The 24922-nt window shown below is 36.6% G+C and overlaps 2 protein-coding genes across 9 annotated transcripts in view; one reads left to right on the top strand and one right to left on the bottom strand.

Moving 5' to 3' along the window:
* The window catches only part of LOC112453837 (ras GTPase-activating protein nGAP), a 296057-nt gene that overhangs the window by 79873 nt on the left and 191262 nt on the right, over positions 1-24922 (top strand). For 2 of the 3 annotated variants that reach the window (XM_025014801.1, XM_025014800.1), the window contains exon 1: positions 24489-24749. The exons of the other annotated variant lie outside the window; for it this stretch is intronic. The gene's annotated coding sequence lies outside the window, so the exon portion shown is untranslated. Of the gene's footprint in view, positions 1-24488; positions 24750-24922 lie in introns of those variants that run through there. 3 annotated transcript variants of the gene reach the window in all.
* On the bottom strand, positions 3038-13153 carry LOC112453838. Of its 6 annotated transcripts, none has more exons than XM_025014815.1 (7): positions 12742-13153; positions 11793-11914; positions 5589-5799; positions 5040-5525; positions 4686-4906; positions 4293-4473; positions 3038-4176 (listed from the first exon to the last, which is right to left on the bottom strand). In XM_025014815.1, the coding sequence occupies exons 2-7, from the start codon at positions 11808-11810 to the stop codon at positions 4079-4081; spliced, it is 1215 nt and encodes a 404-aa protein (XP_024870583.1). In that variant the 5' UTR covers positions 11811-11914; positions 12742-13153; the 3' UTR covers positions 3038-4078. The 6 variants fall into 6 exon arrangements, with proteins under 6 accessions (XP_024870583.1, XP_024870582.1, XP_024870581.1 ...); XM_025014814.1 differs by lacking the exon at positions 12742-13153 and adding an exon at positions 12365-12380 and having other exon boundaries at positions 11793-11953; XM_025014813.1 differs by lacking the exon at positions 12742-13153 and adding an exon at positions 12044-12065 and having other exon boundaries at positions 11793-11953.

Genomic DNA, 24922 nt, shown 5'->3' with positions numbered 1-24922 from the left:
TTCATCATTTTATCTGCTTTAAATATTCATTTCTTGTTAGATTAATTTCTACTTGAGATATTCAAAAAGCACTTTAGAGTCTGGCAAACTGATTTTTGAAAATTGATAACGACAAGCCTATATAAATTATATGAATGTAAATTACACAAACAAACACGAGTATATCGTTATATGGAAGAAACCTATTTTGCTTGTATTCAATATCCTTGTATTTGTACATCAAATTCCCACGAAGTAGTTATCTTGAGAGATTGCGGGCGTATTTGAATGCAATCGCGTGCTCAAAATATATCGCATTATCTTTGTCCGTCTAGCAGTCTCGGAAGTTGCGTTACAAGATATGTAAATTGTTGCGATATTAGTTTGAAGATAAGGGGAATATGGTAACGGGAAATGTCAGGACTGCAATCACAGCGAGAAGCAAGTTTTGGCTATCTGCGGAGTTCAACGATCGATAAGACACGAGCGTCCTTAAACAAGCTGCCTCGGCACATGCGGCTCCGTCTTTCTTCCCTACCCTTTCGCGCGATCCTTTTCACCCTTCGTATTTGCTGTCAGTCAAGGATGCCTCCGCCGACACTCAATCTCGCTACTCTGTTCCGCGAGAATCGGACGGCTGGCATAAACGTATTTCGAAAGAGCAGATTTAAATATCCTCTTTCCTGTCTCTTCAGGAACGGAATGAAATCAGCTCTCATCTTTCGAAAGAACCAATGAGAATTGACGCGCGCGATTTTGAATGGAATGGATGGCAAATGGAAAGACATGATTCGAAAAGAGCTTGCGATCGTAAAATATTACATTTTATATTTTAAAATAGTTATATGTAATTGTATGTGTATAAATATATGAACTAATTTATGTGTATATACATATATATTATATAAAGTAAAAAATTACTAGAAAAGAATACAACGGCCTTGCTAAAATAGCTTTTGTCTAATTGAAATTTAATTTGTTTATTTAAAAGTTATGTAAAAGTACTCGAGTATATTAATTATAAAATGGTCTGGCGAAAAATATATAAATATATTAAAATATTTTGAAAAAAAGGAAACAATTAAGTTAATTAGGTCAGAATAATCTCTCCGAATATAAAAAAATTAAAAAATAATTATATGTACGTGAATTACTTAAATTTCGATTTCAACTACTACACATACATATATGTATGAGGTTCATATATGGGTAGATATAGTTCTGAAAATGAAAATAATAATTGCTTGGCGGGGTTTTATTGCTTCTCTTGAATGGTCACTTCTTCCGCTACACTTGCTTTCACCATTTTTTATCCACTGACTTCTCTAGCTAACGCGGTTTGCTATTTTTTTATATTTATTGATCGATCGGCTTTGGAATGCGACGCTCGCTTTGGCCGCCGTAAAATCCCATCGAAAACCCATTGAAAATGTGGATTGAACGACCAGTCCGGTGGTCGAGCATGGAAAATATTACGAGAAAAAAAAAAGAATATCCATATCCTGCCATCACATCGCATCATGGGTGAATTGTGGGACGAGATAGGCACGTTTAATCGAGTCGAAAAATATTTTCGTGAGAGTGATAATCGTAAAATCCGATCATTTCATCATAGAGAAATGACGAGCTTTATTTTGACATAAACTCTACCAATATTTTTCGATTAAATTTAAGTGAAATGTAATTTTCTCTCTCTAGTTTTCTTATATGATTGTTTTTAAGGAAAACAGACACGAAAAAATGTAATAAAATGTTCATAAATGTGTACGGAATTTATGAAAATGTGTGCATTTTTTCGAGATAATCCAAGATATTTCAAGAATATTAAAAAGACTATTTGAGAAACTTAGAACAAAAAAGTATAACGTATTATTGAAAAACTTTTATATTTATCTCTACATTTTAATTTTTATCTTTACATATTTTACACCTAGGAATATCTTTCTTATTTCCTTTCTTTTTGTAAATAATTATTAATTTTTATTTATTTAATATTTAATATAATTGTACACATTTACAGAGTAAACATCGCCTCAGTAACATGCGACACCTAGATCAGCTCTGATCAAGCTTCCAGATCTCTGGGAAGGCTGTTGCCGATGATGTAGAAAATGTTTCTTATCGACAATCAGCTGTTATCGTAGATAAAACAGTTTATTTTACATTTGAAGCAATTTCGCATATGCATGCATACATACATACTGAATTGATAGAAGCGTAATATATCTTCTTTTATAAAAGTATGATCTTCTCTGCAAAATTTACGTTATATCATGAAAATGCAGAAGTACACCTGGAACATGCACGATAAAAGCAACGCGCATTAAAAACATGATTTACGAAGATTACTCATCATTCATTGTTTGTTTCGATTTTTCATGAATAACATGAGTCAACATCACTTATTCATGAATTGCGAAACTCATTTCTCACTCCTCTCTGCCATTGTCGACAGATTTTCATCCAATTTGGGATGTAATTTTCGCGTCTATTAATTTCTCATTACAACAGATAACGCGTTAAATAATCGCAAGTTAACGAGGTGTGTGAACGCACGCACGCATCAACGGCATAAATTGCGAGAAGCGCAGTACCTATCAGCTGCATCTGCGGAACGGTAGCGGAGCACTCTCGCCGGCGCGGGCGCGCGCGCAGCTTTCGTGCGGGTTCCCGCGAGTCCAAAGATCCGAGCCAGTACCCGGTACTCGAGGACGACTAGTGGAATTTCCTTCCTTTTTCCTTTCTCGTTGTGTCCTGTGCGCGTCGATGGTATCGCGCATCCAGTCTCGCAGATGCGTGCACGCACGTGGTTTGCCACCCACGCGAAGGGCCGTAATGCCAATTAAATCGGTCGGCGAAAGAGCTTATCTTCAAGCTGGCTTGATCTACGGCGCTCATTGACTTCCGACTCTTCTCGATTTTTTTCTTTTTTTATTTACTGTGCGTTATCGATTTTTCTGCTGAACCCCCATATAGAAAAATGCGCTTTCTCTGAAAATTTCTTCTTATTGTTGTTTTGATAAATAATATATAGTGCGATCCACTATAAACGCTTCAAACGCTTCAGAGCATTATTTTGTCCTCGTTTAACATTTGATAAACAACAAAGATGAAATGTTTCCAAGAGCGTTTGCAGTTTGCAGCGCCAAGTAAATCGCACCCATAATATGTTTGTTTCTTGGAAAACTTCACAAATTAAAAAAAAAAATTTTTTCTTATTCTCAGAACTTTTTATTAGTTATTTATTTGTATATTTGTCTTATCAATATAAGGTACTAATTGATCTTGTAAGAATATTATAGCTGTTGCTTGCTGTGAAGTTATTTAGAAGATAGGAAACGCATCGTAGAGATAAAATTCTCATTGTCAAAACTCGAGATATGAAGTAAAAATATTTAGTTACGCATGATTGCACAAAGTGTCAGTGACATGGTAATAAAAAAATCAGAGATCGAGAAAGTAGCTGATCAAAATGACGTATTTACTGTTGTCTGATTGCGTGAACAGTTTTATGTTTGTATTATTGAATATTCATCCGCTCAATTTCGATAGGCCTTCTTCTGGGACATTCGTGCATATTCAACGAAAGGGAAATCGTCAGTGATATTTAGGGAACACGTCGGTGATATTTAGTATTAAAAAAAATCGAGATACGGCAACACTAAAATTTTTCGAATGCATAATTTAACGATCATACCGACGATATTGCATAAAATTGCCAATAGATCTACACGCATTACTGATGATATGAAGTCTTTGCGTTGATTTAATGCAAACAAATTTAATAATCATAAACTCAATGTGACTATCTTGTTCCCAGGGAGAAATGGCAAGTCGGATAAACATTCTAAATGAGATCTAATTTGACGTTTATGTAGACGTCCAGATTTTTGAATTTTGACGATATCTAGATGTTAATATCGACGTTAATATACACATATATACGTACATTATATATTTAAACTTAAAATTGAATTTGACAAACTTCCTATATAATAGCTACTCTAGTGCAATAAAATAAAGCGAAAAAGAAACACCAATAATATAATAAGGCTTCAAAAATTACATATAAAAGGGAAATCCTAAACAATTTTACATTTTAATCTTGTTTACGCCAAGCAGCATTTCGTAGCCAATTTCTGATTGCATTTAAAGCTTCTGATAAATCGCTGTTCGGAAATTTTAGTAGCATCACTCCTAGATTAAAAGTATAATAAAGAGAAATAAATATTCTGCGAATCTCTGAGTTACCTAATATTGTATAATAAATTAAAAACTTTGAGAGACGGAATACTTGAAAGAAGATAGAATACCTTGAAATAATTCCCAAAGTTTCAACTGTTTAAATGACCTTTTAATTTTCATAGCTTTCTGAGGATTATGACCCTCAAAATTAAAATGTACAGCTAAGGAATTGGTCATCAGTTGAGTCATAAGTTTTGACGTTGCAGTTTTCTCATTATTTCCCAAAGGCAAACTCTTCAAATAGTAGCACTACAAGAAAGGGACCAAACAAAAAAAAATCAGTATTTATGAAACATATTACAGAGATATAGATGGCGTTCCAATATTCACTGCCAGTACTGAAAATCTATGGTGTACGTGACGTAAACTATAAATTCAGTACTGGCAGTGAATATCCAGAATGCAGCCATAAAATAATAAAAATATATCAAGTTGTATAAGCATAATAAAATATTACTTACTGCTGCTGAAAGATTTACATCTTTGGATAAAAATTTCTCAAATTCTTCAAGGCTTTTTATGTCACTCAGAGGCAGAGAGGGTAGATTTGAGGGTCTATTGATGACAGACTTTTCCGGAAGCAGACTTCTATTTAAGTTCTCTTGGTTCATAATAATAACGTCAAGCTTACTACTGATGTCTTCTAATTTTTCTTCTAATCTTATAAAACGTTCGTGAAAATCTGAAAATATGTGAACATAAAATGACATAGATTATTATAACTTGTGCGTGTGCGTGTGTGCATGTGTCTGTGTGTGTATGCGCGCGCGCGCGCGCGGGTTCGTGTGTACATGCAAAAAGAATACCTAACATACCTGCACTAAAAAAATTTGACGAATTACAAATAGGTGGATCTAACTTTTCTTTGGAAGAAAGTGGGCTACGCTCGTGCCTCGGAATGTGCTTTGTCTTACTCCCACTAACTTCTCCCTTGTTAATGGTGGACGGTGTCCTAACTCTTATTAAAGGAACTCTAGGTTCATCCAGATGTCTTGCAACTTTCGATTCTTTGATGATTGAGGAATCTTCAATAACGTATCTTTTGCACTTATGACTAGAAGTCTTATCAACTGAGGTAGAAGCTTCAGGAACATGGATTGCTGGTGGTGAAGGAATGCTTGGCTTTTTTTTCTTAAATTGATTTTCTAAATGCTGGTCATTATCAGACTCATCTGAAGATGTGATTGGTTTCATTTTTTTCTTTCTTTTTCCTCTTCCCATTTCTTTTTCAGTATCAGTCTCATAGGCTGAGGCATATTCTATTATTCCTGTCAATCCTTTTCGTGCATGAAAATATGTATCTGTAGCAGAGAAATATTATTACTAAGATTTAAGTAAAAAGAATACAAAGAAAAATTGCTTACCATAATATCTTTTAACTTCCACTGTATGAATGGACCAATTTGATTGCGCATTTACTTGAGTTCGCACTAACGTCCCTGCTGTAGAATCATCTCCTGGCCAGAGTATGCTGCCGATCATATTTTCATCTAAATCTTGAAGCCACTTTGAGGGAGCTACCTCGTAATATTCATCTTCATCATTATCGGTAGATAAGAACTTCACAACCATAAACTGCAAAATAAAAAGATAAACAATATAAGTTAATAACCATGTTTTTTCATATCACAAATTGTACTTTTTGGGCAATGACAATGTTTTTAATTGTAAAATTTTTACGTTCCAAATGTTAAACATACCCTAGCTAAAAAAATGTTAAATATTATTAAAACAATGGCATTGTGTGAAGAAGAGGAACACGTAAAAAAGAACTATCATTGGAAGGCATCAACCAACACTTAGCATAAACTTGTTCTGCCATGGCACGACAAGTCTTTCGTCATCTATTTCTGAAACTTGCCTTTATACTTTATACCAGTCCGGAAAATTACACTATCAATAGAAAGACACTGAAAATATGTTTCTGGTAATTGTTCTTCTGCATCTTCATGTCTGTAAGAAAGGTGAACAGTCTTTTCTTTAGTTTTCAATTCAATTTTTACTGTTCTGGTTCGCTCCAAATCTCGTCGTGCAGCTTGTTGCAGTGGTTTATATTCAGATTTTAGGCTACTTTTGATTGATTTTAAACGATTTTCAAATATAAAAGAGCTGAAATTTTCCAGAAGTCCGTGTTCTGCACATTCTTGAGCCAAATGACAGAGTGAGTGAACATTATACACCACAAAACGTCTCCCATATAAATTGATACAATGCTGAATAAAAGTTCTGAGTAATTCCTTAGCAAAGTCATTAAGTACATTGACATGCAAAGGGCTAGAGAGGATATATAGAGTAGCCTGAAGTAAGAGATAGTTTTTGTAAATGTTTTCCTGCAATTTATCACGAAATACTAGGAGTCCATCATAAAGACATAATCTCCTCTCTTCTATATCTCTGTACATCTTCCAGTCGTTAATTGATCTCGGTGGTCTGCAAAAATCACTTGGACAGAAATCCTTTAAAAAAAATTAAATTGTTAGAAATATTTTTCCTGGAGAACTTGTTAAGTTTCCATGGTCCATTCCATTGCATCCATGTCATCAATAATCGTTTAAAGACTCCATGCCAGACTAGATGAAATGGATCTAATCTAAAGTGGGAAACCATTCCTGTATGTACTCTCTCTAGAATAGAACGGCCTATATGATGAAGTGGATCTTCCTGAGTGATGAACGAGTGATCAGTTCGCAATGGAGCATTCAGATTTGTGTAGACTACACGATCAGCAACATATTCACCAACACAGGTGCACTTTTCACAAGCTCCGTAACCTCCATGACTAACACAACATTTCACCAAAGAGCGAGCTGCCCCAGTGAGAAATAAAAAGTCGAAATGATATTGAAATATGGTCATCGAAATTCCACATCGTTTCGAGATTCAGACGAGCTTGGTTTAGAGAAATTTTCGACATCGAAATCAGCTCAATTTAAAATAATTTTCGACATCGAAATCAGCTCGATTTCAAGTAATTTTCGACATCAAAAACAGCTAAATTTCGAATAATTTTTTATATCAAAAGTAGTGCGAATTCAATATACTACAGTGCAGCCGTAGGTGCTGTAGATGGACCTCTCAATTGCTAATGTGGGGACTGTGAAACTTGGAAGAATTTACAGCATTTCCAGAAATCCATTTATTTTTTTATTCTTATTTGTAAGAAATGACGTTGCATCAATATCGAAATAATTAAATTTACTTCAATTCAACGTTAATTTGATGTCAAATCGACTAATAATTTCTTACTGGAAAGCAATTTTGTAGGTTCAGTCGTCTCTCCTTTACTTTCCAATTTTCGTATTAATTATAACTGCAGACGACGAAATAACGATATCAAACGATACTAAAAAATAATTGAATCGTACAATATAGTAGTGTACGACAATCTAACGAAATTCACAATAATAAGATAGACAAAAACAAAATAACTCTCTATATATTATTCGCTATTGTCTTTGAGAGATTTTAAAATTATGATATTTAATTTTAATATTTCAAAATTTCCGGCAAATAGCTTCTTGATTATTGAGCAGCGTTGACTACACTAACATGATCACAGTGAGAAATAATGATTGAAAAGACATCAAATCGATGTCAAAGACATCTTTCTACTAAGGTTTAATAGAGATATAGAGAAATAAAGAGATATAAACCAAAATAATTTTAATTAAGCTTCAGTAGAGAAATTTACTAAATGGCAAGAATCAACCATCAATGTCAATTCAAGCATGGAATATCGATTCGAGGTTAAAATTGATTTTTTATTTTTTACTAGGGTGTGAGGCATTAATATTGCTTTATCTTTACCAATATATAGCTAACCACGATTCACAAGAAATATTTATTGTTTATTTAGAATTAATTAAACTAAAAGGATAGGTAACTATAATTATAGAAAATATTAGTCATTCTTGTGTTTTCTATATTTTCCTTCAAAAGCAAACGAAAAATAACTTTATACTGATGAAAAAAATATATAAGACGTAGAAATAAACAAGGAAATATAAAATAAAACCTTTTACAAGGTGTATACATATATTCTCTTGTAAATAAAACACTTTTTCAAAATTTTATAGGTAATAATTATCTTTCTTTGACATATGAAAAGTACAAGAGAAAAGGTAAGGAAGATTATTCCATCTCAATAGTATTAGTACTCCTCTTATGTGGAGTTATATTATTCGCTATTAACTCACATAATCTTGCATGAATAGTTGAATTAAGTAAAATTAAAATTAAACAAGAAAAGAATAACTAAAATTATTCATAATTTAGCTGCCTTTCTAAAATAAAACAAACTTTTAAAATTTTGCACATAATAATTATCTTTCCTTATAAAAAATATAAAACAAATTTAGAAAAGAGCTAAGAAAGATTGTTGCATCTTAAGTTTCTGTGAAGAGACATATGAAGTACCCCCCAGTCAACATAGAAAATCAGTTACATGACATGTATGTTATAATTTAGCACTCAATCATGTTAATATAACACATGTTGAGTGGATGGAAAATTATAACAAAAATGTCATGTAACTAATGCTTGGTGTATTGAGATATTATTTCACATGTGATGTCATGTCATTCACATACATGTCATGTAATTGATTTTCTATGTTGACTGGGGGGGTACTTCATATGTCTCTTCACAGAAACTTAAGATGCAACAATCTTTCTTAGCTCTTTTCTAGATTTGTTTTATATTTTTTATAAGGAAAGATAATTATTACGTGCAAAATTTTAAAAGTTTGTTTTATTTTAGAGAGGCAGCTAAATTATGAATAATTTTAGTTATTCTTTTCTTGTTTAATTTTAATTTTATTAATAGCTGAAGTACAAATAAAATTTGACAAAAAAGTACAAGTAAAAGTTTGTTTTATTTTAGAGAGGCAGCTAAATTATGAATAATTTTAGTTATTCTTTTCTTGTTTAATTTTAATTTTATTAATAGCTGAAGTACAAATAAAATTTGACAAAAAAGAACAAGTAAAATTGTTCAAACATCTGCTGCTTCTCTTAAATAAAATAAACTTCCAAAACAAAACATGATTTGCTTTGTCTAACATAAAAAAAGAACAATTTACATGAAAGCTAAGAAATATTGTAGAATCTTTACAACTTTTTTGTGTATAACACATATAATCTCATATGACTAGCTAAAATCTTTGAAAAATAGCCTTATTATATTAACTTCTTTTTCTCCCTTAAGACATGTTCAGTCTTTTTTCCAAAAGAACCATCCTTCTGTTTTCTCCATGAACTGTTGATTAGCCACTTTGCAGCACTTTTCTCTGCCACATAATTATCACAGATATCGAATTTGGTTATCATGCGCTTTATGGAACCCAGGGAATATGACATTATTTGATAGCTGTCATTGTACATATACAATATTAGCACATATTTAATTCCTTTAGGATAATAATGAATGCTAGACAGGAATTTTATGGGACTTAATTTAAAACGCTGTCTGTCTAACGATATGCATATTCTTATATACGAGTACAAAAAAATGTACTTTATTACGATAGCAAGTAACGAAGGGTATAAGATAATATTTTTATTACTCACTGGTCTATCTTCGTTGTCCATTGCGATATGAACCCAAGCTAAAGCCAAGTGATAATTAAAATATAATTAACGCACAATGCTTGCTAACTGTCACAAACCGCTGCGTCCACTGCATGCCGCCAAACGCATGGAGAATAGGTTAGGAATGGGCGTCGGGCGATCCCGGCAATCGATATACCGTGTCGATATGTATCGATCATCAACCGCAGTATATCGATATACCCTGATAGGAAAAGATTATAAAGATTATGACCCGATTTCACAGTTTTCGATTAATGTGATCCTACGATTAAACTCACTTTGCATCTTGTTCTAACTGTCCCCCTAGAAAGAGGCGACTAGTGAGTTTAATCGGAGGATCACGTTAATCAGAAACTGTGAAATCGGCCTTATATGATGAAATCTGGATGACATTGGGAATGTTGCAATTATGTATTATATAATATTTGCAATAATACTATAGTAGAAAAATTTAGACCCTTATTAATATTTTAATATTTATCAATATTTGCACAATTTATTTCTAAATTCCAGCGAGACAGCAACGTTATAATAAGGAATGCATGATCTTAGCGTAATAGCAAAACTAAAAAACAAAACTCGAAATCATTATTCCAGTAAGTAAAAAATGACTTGTCGAATCGATGTCAAATCGATGTCGAATCGATGAGTATTTTCAACATCGAATTAAAAGTATCATATTGATATCATTTCGATCTCGAATTGAGATTTTACATATGGATGTGCACAGAGTTACAACAGTAAAATTGAACAAAACGGTAACAGGAGTGGCTGTCTATCATTCATATATCAGTTTATTTAAACAAACGCCAACATAATCGAACTAATTTCGACGTCGTTTCGACATCGTTTCGATATTATAGCTTTCTCACTGATTAGATATGTTTTTATATAAAAAGTGTATTACCGGGTAGTCTTTTTCAGTACATATACAAAATAATTTAACTAATCATGCCAAGAAAATTAAAACGGCGAATATTATTGTTGATTGTATGTGAATATTCGCCGTTTTGCAATGTTGCAACGTTTCTGCAAGCATCTGTGCTGTATATGGGAATTCTTACTCAGTAAGAAATGACTCGTCAAATCAACGTCGAATCGATGAGTCATTTCAACATCGGATTAAAAGTATCATTTTGATATCATTTTAACCTCGAATCGAGATTTTGCATATAAACGGATGTGCACATACAGAGTTACAACAGTAAAATTGAACAAAACAGTAATAGGAGCGGCTATCATTCATGTCAGTTTATTTAAGATTACTCGAAAATATGTCGAAATTTAAACGAACGTTGACTTTTTTTTATCCTTGCCAGCGTTATCGAGCTAATTTCGACTTTTTTTCTTGTTTTTGGTTCCCCTTTCATCTCCCGAGCGGATGACCTCGACTTACGGGACACCCTGTATATATATATATATATATATATATATATATATATATATATATATGCTGCTTATGTTGCATTTACAATAATATAAAAATCTCGATAGAACGAAAATCATAAATAAATAATGGCAAAAGCAAGAAGTATAAAAATAGCGGAATTATTGATGATCGATATAATAACATTTAACCTGCATAATGAGGTTATAAAGTAAAGCATATGAGAGCACACGTTTCCAATTAAATAAACCTGAACAAATATTTATGAACAAATTATGAACTATATGAAAATTATATTTCATAAGTTATTTATGAAGTAATCATAATTATCTATAGATTTTTCAAGAACACAAAACTCAAGTAGAAAGCTATTATCTGATGTCATTTTGACATTATAATAACCAATAATGACCAAATATTGATATTATGATGACATCAAACGACAATATAGGTTGCTATTGAGTAAATAAGTAAACAATAAACTTACAAAAGGTAATCTGAATCGACCAAATATACATATATGTAGATTTCGAAAACGAGAATTCTTGAAGTTAAAAACAGATAAATGAGAAATAACACTATGAAAAACTTACCGGTGGACTTTCACTCATTTTCGATAATTGATTGCTGACTTTATTAAATAGCACGACTCAGCACTCAGCACTCTCAGCAGTGATGCCAGACACGAAACACGGCTGCAGTATACTGTGATGGCCTTGACAGACAAGCACGATCACGTTAGAGGTTAGAGTTCCTACAATAAGAGTTAGGACACCGTTATAGCTTTGTCTCACTCCCACTAACTTGGCTGAAACATATGGCGGGACCAATCAAAAATCGTCACCACATTGGCTTAATTCTTATTATAGGAACTCTAGGGCTGTGTTCGGAAACGTCAACCGGGTACACAAGGGTATACTCTCTTTTCCTTCTAACTTGCTGAGATAGAAAGAGAAGGGAGTATACTCGTGTACAATCGGGTGACGTTTCCGAACGCAGCCTAGATCACGTCAATCGCGCGCGACACACGATATCCAATGAACATACAGCTTTGCACTCATCGCGGCACGCTCATTGGATATCGTGCGTCGCGGGCGATGTAATCGCATTGGTCGATCGAGGCCATGACGCGGTCCCGTGAAATAGAGATGGAGGGAGTACTCACACAAAAGAGGAGCCACGTCCGTGAGCGCTCAGCGCGTGCGTATCCTCACCATCTCCGTTTCGATGGGATAGCGTCTCATTTTTAATTTAACATCACTGCGACTCAGAACGACAATATGGCCACAGCTGAATATATCATCTTTAAAAATCGTGAATCTGGTGGCATGATATACTCTTTAGTTTCGACGGTCAAAATTTAAAGCTAAAATATATTATATTTTATATATATTTGAGCGGGGGGTGTCAGTCCCCCGGAGGCGAGATGTGCAAAATTAGCGATATTGCTCGAAGGACCAGAGGGGGGTAATTAAAATCCCCTCACGACTAATTGTAAAGCAAAAGAGCAAGATGTGCAACGGATAGCGAAAAGCGACTCACCGTGGTTCGTCGGTCGTCCTCTGGCGCCCACCGATTCTCATCCGTGGGCCCTCCGTGGATAGCGTAGATAGCGAGAACAGGCACGCGCAAGTAGGCAAGCGAGCAAGCAGGCGAGACATGCGAGAGATCGGCGAACATGCGGCCGGTTTTTTTTCGTAGGTTTTTAATCCGTGCTTCACGACGCGTAGCGATGAGAGATGAGATCTCCACGACAGCGTGACGATGAGTGCCCGCGCGCGGTCCTGAAACGGTGAAACGTGCCGCGGGCGAGTATATGCTCACCGTTTTCTGGGGGTAATGGGTGCCGTCGGTGGATGAGCGATGGCAGCACCAATAAGTGAGTCGCATAGATTTTTACCCATCACGATCCACCGACGTTTCGCGCGATAGTAACGAAAAGAACGCAAGTACGACTCTAATCTGACTACTAATCTATAGTTATGTACAGCTACAACTATATATACGGCGATACGCCAAACAATATTTATACATGTTATGTAATTATAACAATCTTATTATAATATAATAATTATATAATAAAAAAATATAATAATATATAGATAGCATATGTTTATTTTTTCATATACATATATACAAGATGGACAATTTACAGCGTTATTTTGTATTAACTCACGCTATATTTTGTCCACCCTGCATGTATGTATACATAATTTTCATAATTTTATACGTGTCGAAAAATATGAATGAGTTTATTTGTAACCAAAAGCAAGTAAAATCCTCATGTCCGTTTATTTATGGTATATAGATAGGAATTAAGACCCGTTTAATTTTTTAATATTCCATATTTCAATTTAAACCTATTTATAATCGATCGAAGTTGTAAATGCTATCGACGTCTGATCGACGTCGATCTGATTTGCTATTTTGATCTGGGAAAGCTGTAGACACCATCGACGCCGCGACGTCTCAAGTAGCAAAATGACGTCATAATGACGGTAAATTTTGGTCACAAAATGATCAATCAGACGTCCTAAATAGGTCTCCGTGAGACCCGAAAATAACGTCGATATGTCACATCCATACGATTTTATTTTCTGAAGTCTTATTGACGGCAAAAATAGGTCCAATGTACGACATACCAGTTCCTAGAAATGTTTTTTATGAAATTAAAATGTTAAAATGTCCACTTGATAAACGTTTATAAAAAACTTTATTTTTCTTTATCTAAGAAAAAAACGCTTTTAAAGCCTCTTGCACAATAGGCGATAGCGATAGCGATGAGGTTGCCGGTCTCTCACGGCGGTCACCCATCCTAGTACAGTACCGCGCCCGTGTTGTTTGACTTCGATGATCCAGTGGACAGTGACGATCTTCTGACCCTGATGCCCTGATGTTTCCTTATTAACTTGTCTATAACAGGTACATCTTTAAAGTGTTCAAAGATCTTGTAATGATAATCTTCTTGATAGCTATAACACTGCATGAAATAGTTATCATAAAACTTTAATCACACGCCAACTACATCCACTTATACCATAAATTCACCACTTCAATCATAAAGTTGCGAAACAAACATATTGTAGTTAATTTTGTGGTTTTTATTTTATTATTACTTTATTATACAATATTAAAAAGTAAAAATAGTTATATTACAAAAAGATCTTTTTGGACGACTTTAAGACGTCTTTAAGGCTCCTGGGTAGTCACCTCGGCCATATTGAATTTCTTGCTATCGATGCGAGAAATTACCCTATTTTATGTTGCGGTATTTTCCGAAATAAAAAAACATTCAATAAAAAATTACTATAGATTGTTTCAGCACACTTCTAAAATTAAACGGATACTATCCTTTTCCCTCGACAATAAACAAACAGCCATGGAAAACAAGCCATTTGACGAGTGGAGAATGTTCCTTCTGCATATAATATGTATTTCTTGCAAATCTTACCATACGTTAAATTTCACGAGTTTCACGAATACGTTAAACGTTATAGCACAAGTATACAGAGCGAATAATAAAGAAATTTAACGCAACGCAAAATAGGTTGTCCACATGTCACAAGACAGAATTCTCCATTGGAGAGAGTGAGAGGAGAGAGTTCTTATTTCTGCCGCGACGGTACGGCGCCACCGTCAACGCAGAGTACTCGGCTCAGGGACCAGGGCCTTAAAATAACGTCTTTAGATGGTCTAAAAAATGACGTCTTATAAACGTTCATTATTAGTTGCCGACGTAATAGACCAAAAATGACTAAAAATAGACGTCATTATGTCGTCTTCTGACGTCACTTTGCTACTTGGGGTCTGATCGATGTCGATCCGATTTACTATTTCCCCCTGTGACTATCTTGTTGCCACTGTTATCACAGTTGCACGTTGAACATACATAGGTATACCGCAAGTGTCGTAAATTAATTCTCAACCAAAACAACTGTGCGCGAAGACACTTGTCGAATATGTTTCACTGCAGATTGCAATCCGTAATCTTCGTCTGAGGTTCGCTCTTACTGCTCGTCGCCCGCTAGCGACTGAGTTAGTCGTCCGCACGAAGTTTGTGAAGCTTGCAGAAGTGAAAGCACAAAAGAGGGAGACAGATCGGGAAACATGGGACCGCCATATGCTCGAAGATACGAGCCCACTGACACTCGGAGGCGGCGGACTTCTTTTTATTCGTCTACCGAGTAACGGGTGACGGGAATAATAACGGCATACGGAGGAGAGGTTTTCGAGGCCGACCGGATTAGAGTCAGCTCCGTCTGTCCGCGTTCCGCCGTTATACTTGTCGCACTCGCGCCTAGAATCCGTGATGCCGAACGCGAGTCGACTCGCAGCTTTGCTACGCACCTGTGCACGTGTGGTACGACGTGGTTTTCCAAGATTACACGTTGCCGCAACTGTATGCCGATCTAGTGTCGGTATACGCTGGATAACACACATTCGAGTTGCCTTCGAGGAACGTTTCTTGAGAGAACCGTCATGTCTGGAAGTTCATAAATCATTTTACTGCAAACGCAGGCAGTAGATAGCGCGGTGCAGTAATTGACAACCGGGATTTGATATGTGTAACGTGGTAAATGATAAGATGTATGTGATATTCAGGGACAAAAAAGAGCGAGATATTAGTTCTTGATCTACATGTATTGATATCTTAAACTTGAAATACGTGTATACTTATTTTAATTTATCAACAATTAATTAATATTGCTTGTCTGTGCAGATAATTCTGTCGCTTTATTTGTAAAAGTGCGTAATTAATTTAAATTTTTCTCAACGTGATAGAAAGATAACTGTTTCAAAAGATTATAAAATCTATGCGCTATGAACTGAGGCTATAAATACACAATTATTTTTGTTGGTTTAAAATTTAAAATAAATTATCTCCCATTTTAACTTGAATATTACTTTACAATTAAGAATTAATTTAATTTAGAAAATACAATTGCGAAATTATATATTTTACTTTTTTATTTATTTAAAAATTTTACTTGTTAATGTTATATTAAAAATGGACACATATCAGTACTGTTTTCTTTAATACAAAGATGATTTATAGATACCTAAATATAATGTGTTTTTTTCGAAAATCAGTCATCTGATAGAGCAAAGGCATTTATGATCTGCCGCATAGTGCATCGCTGGCAGCAACAGAGTAAAGTAGAAGCGTGATAGATGCCCCTCGGTTTGCAATCAGACTTCGCTGCTAATAAGAAATTACGAAGGCGCGTCGACATTAGCGAGATAACGTAGGAAACGCTAACCAGAAAGTACCGACGAGTTATTATGTATGTGGCATGTACCTGGATGCTAAGAGAGTACGTTGTTCATCTCAGCGAAGTACATCGCGGTTGAAATTAATAACCACGCGGTAACGCACTGCTTGAGAATCGCGTCCAAGTCCACTCTCGATTACGAAACATGGAGAGGATTTCGCGTATCGTAATTTAAATGTCCATCGCATCATGGACGATATCGTTGTAGCGAAAATTGCTAGAAGTATGATTTCTGTCCGGAGATCACTCAGCGTGATAATACTAATTTCATTCATTTTATTCATTATTATATGATAGGAAGATGCATTAAAAATCATTAGAGACAATCGTTACATTATATATATTATTCCAGAGCATTATTTTTTTTAGATATCTAAAATATTTAATACTATTTGTTGTTAAAATATTACTTAGATATTTAAGATATTTCAAGATTTTTTAATGTAAATTTATAATAAGTATCTACAATCTACATCTTTTATATGCTATGTTCCAGATATTTTTTTACTAATAATTGAATAGATATATTTTGTCTTTAGAAGAAAATAGACGCAATAGCACATGACTAATGATTATAAAATATCTATTAAATCTATATTTACTATATATCTTGTGATAGAAATAACAAAATTGTATTTTGCCAAAAATCATGACTGAATGCGATTTTTTTATTGTTACATGATTATTTACTGATAACTGTCTGACTTTAGAATTTTTATTAAGCCATTAATGTTAAATAATTGTGTTAAGGCTTAAATCTAAAAGATACTTAAAATACCTACTGAAAATAATATTTGCTAAAAGAGTTAGTTAATATATACCGCGATGTTTGATACCGTTGCTAGCACACATATATCGCGACGGTTTCATCGCGCTTTAACTGAAGAATGCTCTGATCAGCGCCTGCCGGCATATTTGTCCAGGGAAATCAGGCGCACTGTACAGGAATACCTGTTTCCTTTTTTTTCGGAATAACGATTCCCGCGGGGCTCGTACGTTTAGCGATGGGAAGACTCGATGTGGAAAAGGTATAAAACGAGGAGGCGGAAGGAACGCGACGTCCACGCTTACTCGCTCCGCTGCGCGTGTAAATGCGGTTAATGGCAGAACCGTAACGCGGTTTACACGTATCATCCATAACAGGTAGGTACGCGCGCGTACGCGACCGGCGTCAACGTTCAACGTTCGCGAGATTCGTTTCCGTTTCTTTCATTGCGTCCGCCACCGTTTTAGACCGTAAGAGCGTCATATTGCATTTTTGCATCACCGCTCGCATCTTGCCCCAACTGTTTCATATCGAGAAACTCGGGAACTTTACGACACTCTCTGTTTTCCCCAACTTTCCATCGAGTTGAAGCCGTATCGGAGGGAGAGATATAGCACGCTAGTATGAGATATGTATGCCCTGCACAGTTACAATAAGAGATTCATACGAGAGAACACGTTTTCTGATTAATTTTACTTTGATATAATCACAAAATCGAAAAGAAAACCTAATTCGATACGATTCCAGACGGAAAATAAAGAGATTGCTACTTATAATTAATACATTCGAAAAAGGCAGATTGACGTATATTAAGTAGTCTTGCTTTTATATATAACTAAACATTGCATGCTAAAGAAATAGATCTCATCTTTTCAACAGTTTTATTTCCTAAACTTGTGCCCTGCGTTGTTTAAAATAGCGCGGTATTTTTATAAAATGTTTGAAATAATAAATGTTTCTAAAATTAGCTATATACATAGGGACTTCTTTAATTAATTTATTATTAGGAGAAACAAACGTTTCCTGTAAAACTAAAAATACTAAATTTTTATAAAGAGTATTTTCAGCGAAATTTCTAGTTAGTCGGCGTATGGCATAGAAATCGGATTCTTTCTTTCTCTCTTTCACGCAAGAAAGCGATGATTTAACGTTTACAAGGAATCGCTATGTGCGGGAACGTCGAAGATCGATGCCGACGTGTGTCGCAGTTTTCTTGGTGCCGCGAACAGAAAAGAGTACGTTTACAAGCGATCCACGGGGAAGGTCGCGATAAATTCTGATTCTCTCTCACTTCGTCGCACCGCGGCCGATACCTCCTCGAGAGAAAGAGAGACAGGCACGAGGCACGAGCAGAAGCTACGATTCCGAATGCCACGGCCAGTGGGAGGATCAGCTTTGTCCCCCTTTTCTCCGTATCTTCCTGTTGCCCGCCTACCATCTTCTCCTTCGATCTCTCCTCGCGGCACCCTTTTCTCTCGCTCGACTCTCTCTCTCTTTCCCTCTCGACATGCGGATGCGCGCCGTTAGATTTATTCAAATGCGTGAATCTGCCGAGTGATTTGAAATGCCACCGCGTGTTCTCCCGTCTTTTCTCTTCTCTGTGTCGCGCCTTCTCTCTGAGCTCCGCGAATCTTGCGTCATTGCCAAGCGTCGTAAATGAGAGGATGCGCTTAGATGAATACGGGATAAATTCAGCAAAGAAAATTGGCTCTCTCTTTTAGGGCTATTAGTGAATTATTGAGTAAATGATGCTAATATTTTTGTTTATCTCTTTTGCTATTAATTTTATAAATTCTCGTAATTATTTATACAAATTTATTCTCTCTCTCTCTCTCTCTCTTTCTCTCTCTCTCTCTTATATGAAATGTTAAAGAAATATAGCACATGAAAATTTATATACTTTTTATTAACATGTGAAAATGAATTTTTTATTGTCACGTTTCGTTTTCCCGCAATTATTATATTTGCCATTTCTCATTTTACACATGACAGTGCTACTCACTGTTAGAGGGCAATAAATGACTTTTTCCCTCTCTATTTCCTTTTGCCTTGTCTCTTATGTACTGGGAATGAAATACGATGACATGCCAAGTGAAACTCGTACGAACGATCGGAAGGATAAATCTATTCTAACTCTTGCGGAAAGTGAAAATGAGAAGCCAAACTGCAGTCCGATTCTTCTCTTCTCACAGTTCTCGATAAATATAAAGCTGCATAGGAATAAGCGTCCTGTCAAAGTTTCTGCATTGTTTTGTCGATCGGCGTTTTTTTCCTCCGATGAAGCAGATGCAAGGAATAAAATAAACTTTATGTAGAATATGTGTTCGGAATAATTTGGGTTAACTGGCGCTTCGAGAGCTCACTCGATGATTTTTTTATCAAGTCCCAGGATATATTCAATCAAAAATTTTCTTTCTTAAATTTCAAGATAATACTTTTATTAAAATACAAATATTTTTAATTATTTAATATAAAAGATTTAGGGCCGGTTGTTCCAACCTGTTAGTAAACTAATTAATAGTTAATTCATATATATGTCTTTGTTTATCCTTTAAATTAGACAAAGATCGACATTTGATTTAACTATCAGTTAGCTTACTAACAGGTTGAAACAACCGGCCCTAAGTTTAGGAAATTAAACTTCAGGTATATTACTTTACTTTTCACTTCGCATATATATATGCATGTGTGTAGACTTAACAAAACTTTAATTTGAGGATTACTTACAACAAAACAGAACAAATGTAATTAATTCTTGGCTAAGTGATTCATTTTGTTGATACAATTGTCTGTTCTTTTTAGCTGAACTTTTTGTCATACCGTTTATCTCTCTTCTTTTTCTCTCCATGTTGGACAGTTTAAAAGAACAGAGATCTAATATATCTTAAAATCTTAAACTTCACAAGTAACTCCATTTCATCTAGATTTCCTCAGACTTGAAAAATCTTGACGACACATAGGTTGTTACGTCAACGTAATAAAAACGGAGCGTCAATGAGGTATCACCTTCACGCTTGGCAAGATTGAGAAAGGATAGAATTCGGGTGAGATTAGAAGGCGGCGACATTCGCAGGAAAGATTAATCGCGTCGTTCGTGTCGGAGGAGTTTGGAGAGCGTAAAATCTCTTAGATCAGTAGTGGCCAACCTTTCTCTAATGCACGCCATCCATATTTCAAACGTAATTTTCGCGTCGTGTTCTATCTAATGTCTTCTATAATATTATTACATTATTCGAGATTGCGAACTTGTTCGTTCTCATTCGTAATTAGGTAATTAAACGCCATTAAAAGAGTATTTCGTTGTCATTAGAGGCACGTGTTGCCGGTTGGTCACCTGTACACTTCAGAATTTAGACGTATATCCCACTTAATTCAGCTTTACGTCAAGTCGAATTCCTACACGCGATTTTACCAGCGATCTCGACGAAGAAACGCATTAGCCCTTGCAGATCCTCGCCATAGTCCACGATTGAAAATTCACGTCGCTTGATTGTGATTGAAAAAGACCTATTGTAGAAATAGTCACAGTAACAAGATTCATAATTATTTTCCGCAATCCTCATCGCCGGTTATTTGCTACACGTCCGAGTCGCGCGGGAGCGAACGAACAACGAACTCCAAATGGCGGCAATACGTAACAGCTAGTCTTAATAGGTATTATTACGTGGAAAATCTGTTCCGGGCTGTCGTGCGTTTCAGGCAATCGCAGTCATCTATTTCGTTAAGCCCCTTTGACTCCCTGAAATGAATTTTACGAGATTATACGTTGCATCAGACCGCGTCTGATACGGCACATTATTGTGAACTACGTGCAAGTTTGTTCCGCCTTGATGTGGATAGTTACTTTCTTCTCTCCATTATCCCCGACTCAGGCGTAGCATCATTTACCTGGTCTGCAATGAATTCTGAATGAAGAACGTTTACCGTTTACGAGAGGAAAATTTGATAGCGTGTGAAGTGAATTTTTGTGTCGATTAACTACCGAATATAACACAAGGATACCCTTTTGAATGTAATTAAATTCTCACATTTTGCATTATATCAAATTACACAATATTGTTGTTTTAATATGCATTAAGAGGACTCATCTTTTATTTTCATCGGATTACACGTGCCATAGAAACACATTAAGATGGCTCTAAGAAAGAAAAAGTTATCTCGAGTTTTCTTATCAACTCGATCCGCAATTTTCTAACCATATGTCTCGTTCGTCAGATCTGCGTAGCGTTTCTTGCGGATCACGCGATTCCTCGTTCCGCTTATCGTGGGATCTCTTATAAATAGAAGTCCGAGCGACCAAGAAGCGCGGAAGCGATAGCTCGCTGATCCTGCCCGCGCGAGTTTTACACTCGAATAATCCCGTGCATCTTATCGGATCATTACGGAGTGCAGGGATGTAGCCTCGGGCGGGGTATATTCCTGGACTGATTCCTCTATCCCGCCACGACAATGAATCCTGCGCTCCGTCCTCTCCTTGGGGCTTTCTTAATGGGCATCGGGCGTCACGTCGTGCACCAAGTTCAACGATCCAGCACCGTTACTTTTCTCGAGAGCGAGGAGACTGTGCCGGTCGCGAGTTGGCGAGAATTTTTGGCTATTTTCGACTTCAAAGTCCCTCCTCTCGCGACCTCGCCCAGTCGCCTCCGGCACTCCGGCTCGTCTGGCTAGCTTTAAATGCTTTATTTTCGCGAGCGAGTCTTACGAGTCGCGAGAGTTGAAACCGGTATACCAATCAGCAATTTTCGATGCTGCGGAGATACGAGGAAAATCTGATGACGCGTTTATCGCTGGACGCGTCATCAGACAGTCGACCGATTTTGTGCTTGCCTGAAAATTCAGTTAAAAATGTTAAATCAACGAAATGTTACTCATTGATAGACGAAGAGAATCGGGCAGTCTCACTTGGCACTAAATGCATATAATGACGGTATAGGGTATAGGTTTATGCCGATCGTTGCCTTTTTATTGGCAGAGACCGACACAAAGACCTTCTTGTGCGCTCACATGAAAGTCGAAATATAAAATCAACGATATACTAATTTCGATCTGCGGACTCTCTATGTCGTTGATCGTGCTAACTGTAACCAGAACTTGGGAATGACCGATTGATTGGATAGGGAACAGAGACGATTCTATCATCTCGACACTGGAAAGCACGTACACGGCGCTGAAAAGCTCCACGATAGAAAACGCAAACTGCGAATCAGTCGTACCGGAATTTTTATCTCTTTGTCTTTCTCATTCCATTTCCAACATTTTCATTACTCGTCTCTCTCAGATGAGAAAAGTTCGTCATTAACCTCCGGCGTAGCCATTGCCATTTGTCACGGTGACATCTGCCAAGGAAAAAGGTAGAAGTAAATTTTAAGAAGAAAAGGGAGATATAGAGAGAGATAGAGGATGATAGAAAGAGACGATGCGAATTTAATGATAGGTAATGGATAAATGAAAGAAAACTTGAAACATTTGTTAAGGAGACAAATAGGTAGAGGAAGACGAGTCTTTGTATAAATAACAAATAAAATAAAACAATAAAACATCTTATAAAATATAATAAATATATAAAACAATTGAAAATTGTAACAGTTTGAGTCTAATAATACCGAAAAATTAGAAGCAGACTTTGAAAACTGTATTATCTAATTTACACTTAATATTAGATTCGTGAAAAGATTTAATTTGATTTTGATAGTTGTTCCTCGACGTGATAAATGGCGTTTGCGAAACATCTTGTACACGAGAATTTCGAGTTTGTTCGCGTCTGTAAAAAATCTCATCTAACCGGACATGATGTCGCGACGAGTTTGGTTGCTTATAGCGTCACTTTCGCGCGACGTCTGAATTTGTCTCGTTCCGCCGTTGACCGTGATAAAGCGCGATGTCTATTTAATAAATTGCGTCCCTGGCACGATACGCAGCGAACCCGTGGAGAGTGCGATATAACATTCACGACCGGACCCGGGCCGGGGCCGGGGCCGGAACGCGATACACGCGAACGCTTCATTAATGCCGATCGAAAGTAAAGAAAATCAGTTAATAGTGATGCACTGATTGCCGGACGCTCCGCTGCCGCCTTTCACACTCAAACGAATGACGAACCATAATCTACTTTTTCAAATTGCATAGCTCGTTCGTTTTTTCGTTCGCAGAGTGACGAGAATGAAGTTTGTCGGTAAAAACGAAAGGGGTTTACCATTACACTTTTACGATGAGAGTAACAATGAAAAGGGTTCGATAATAACAGTTGATCGATCGTAATCAATAATTGTCAAGGTAGTTTCGAAAACGTTTAAATCACATAAATGAGAGATATTTAGGCAATATTATTATATGGACTGGGAAGATAAATATAGATTCAAGCCATTTATTGTTATACAAAATATTTATTTTATCAATAATTACATTTTGCTGTTTTATGTTGTACCTAATTCGTGATCAAAGATACGATTGGGGTAACTCAGGGAAAAATATATAACTTAAGAAAAATATGATTTTTTTCCTATTTCTCTTTCTTCTTGAGGTATCTTTGCATATACTGGTCTTCTTTTTCCTTCTTTTATCTGTTATTTATATATTGTTTTAATGAAATATTTTGATTGTTTACTATTAAAAAGAAAGAAATACAAAAGTGTTGCAAAGTGGCATATTACCTACATTAATATTTTTAAGCGTCAACGGGACTTTATACTCTTAAATTGCCAACAGCTACATAAAACTAACTCAATATCCTCGATATCTCAAGAGGGAATGATGCATCTCTCGGAATATCCCGCGAGGGAGTTAAATTCATAGCAGTTTCGCTATACAGAGCGGGCGGGAGAGTCCCGAGCCTCGGATCGTGATGCACCGATCCGCACCGCGATCTCGTCCGATCGTCGACGCTTTAGAATAGAAGGGTTGAGGTATAGGAAAGGAAAGGAAAGGAAAGGCGGACGCGCGGCGGCGCCCGGCGGTGGCGATTCCGTTTCGCAGACACGCCGCGTCGTAAGCCGGGAAAGCCGTAAACTGCCGTAAGCCGTCGACCGGCGGAATTGGCAGAGAGCATCCAGGGGAACATCAATAGTCAGCCTCGCGGGCCGTCAATCGGTCGTCGCACGTAATACACTCGCGCGCGCGAGACGCCGCCGCGCCGCGCCGCGCCGGTTCTCGGCCGTTTCCGGCCGGGCTCGGCCGGCCCCGACCGCCAACATTGTCCCGCGTTGTCAGTCCGCGACGAGCTATCGCGACGGGCGTTCGTCGCGTGCGCGCGCGCGGGAATTCGTACGGATATTAGCGGGAAAATGTGTGTCGGTTTTCGAACGGTCATCGAGCCTGGGAAAAGCGAAGTGCGCGCCGCCGCTCCCCTTTTGAATGGGGAGAAACAACGGGGGGTGTTCGTCTTCTCTTTCGAATTGAGTGATTCGCGAGTTCGATCGTTTTGAGTTCGATTGTCTCGTGCACTTCCGGCACGGTTGCCGCTTCTTTTATGTACATCGGCACGATTGACTTCGAATCGGTGGAGAAAGGTGGAGGTAAGCACGAGGGGTTGGACGAAGAATTGTGGGGGAGTTTGTGTTTTGTGAGATATTTTATCGCCGACTCGCCCGACTCTGGGGTCTGTCCTTTATAGCGGCACTAGTGTACACTCGTTGTACTGAAATAGATGATACTGAAATAGATATATGTTTGAAGTTTGGCGAAAACA

Source organism: Temnothorax curvispinosus, unplaced genomic scaffold (genome assembly GCF_003070985.1).
Source record: "Temnothorax curvispinosus isolate PA1 unplaced genomic scaffold, ASM307098v1 QBEX01004731.1, whole genome shotgun sequence".
NCBI classification, from domain to species: Eukaryota; Metazoa; Arthropoda; class Insecta; order Hymenoptera; family Formicidae; genus Temnothorax; species Temnothorax curvispinosus.
This window is presented reverse-complemented; position numbering and strand designations above follow the sequence as displayed.

Coding starts and splice junctions, on each gene's coding strand:
- LOC112453838 (XM_025014811.1), bottom strand. CDS start 9,812: ATGGACAACGAAGATAGACCA. Junction 4,907..5,039: donor GTCAAATTTTTTTAGTGCAG/GTATGTTAGGTA, acceptor ACATATTTTCAG/ATTTTCACGAACGTTTTATA. Junction 4,177..4,292: donor ACTTTGGGAATTATTTCAAG/GTATTCTATCTT, acceptor CTTTTAATCTAG/GAGTGATGCTACTAAAATTT.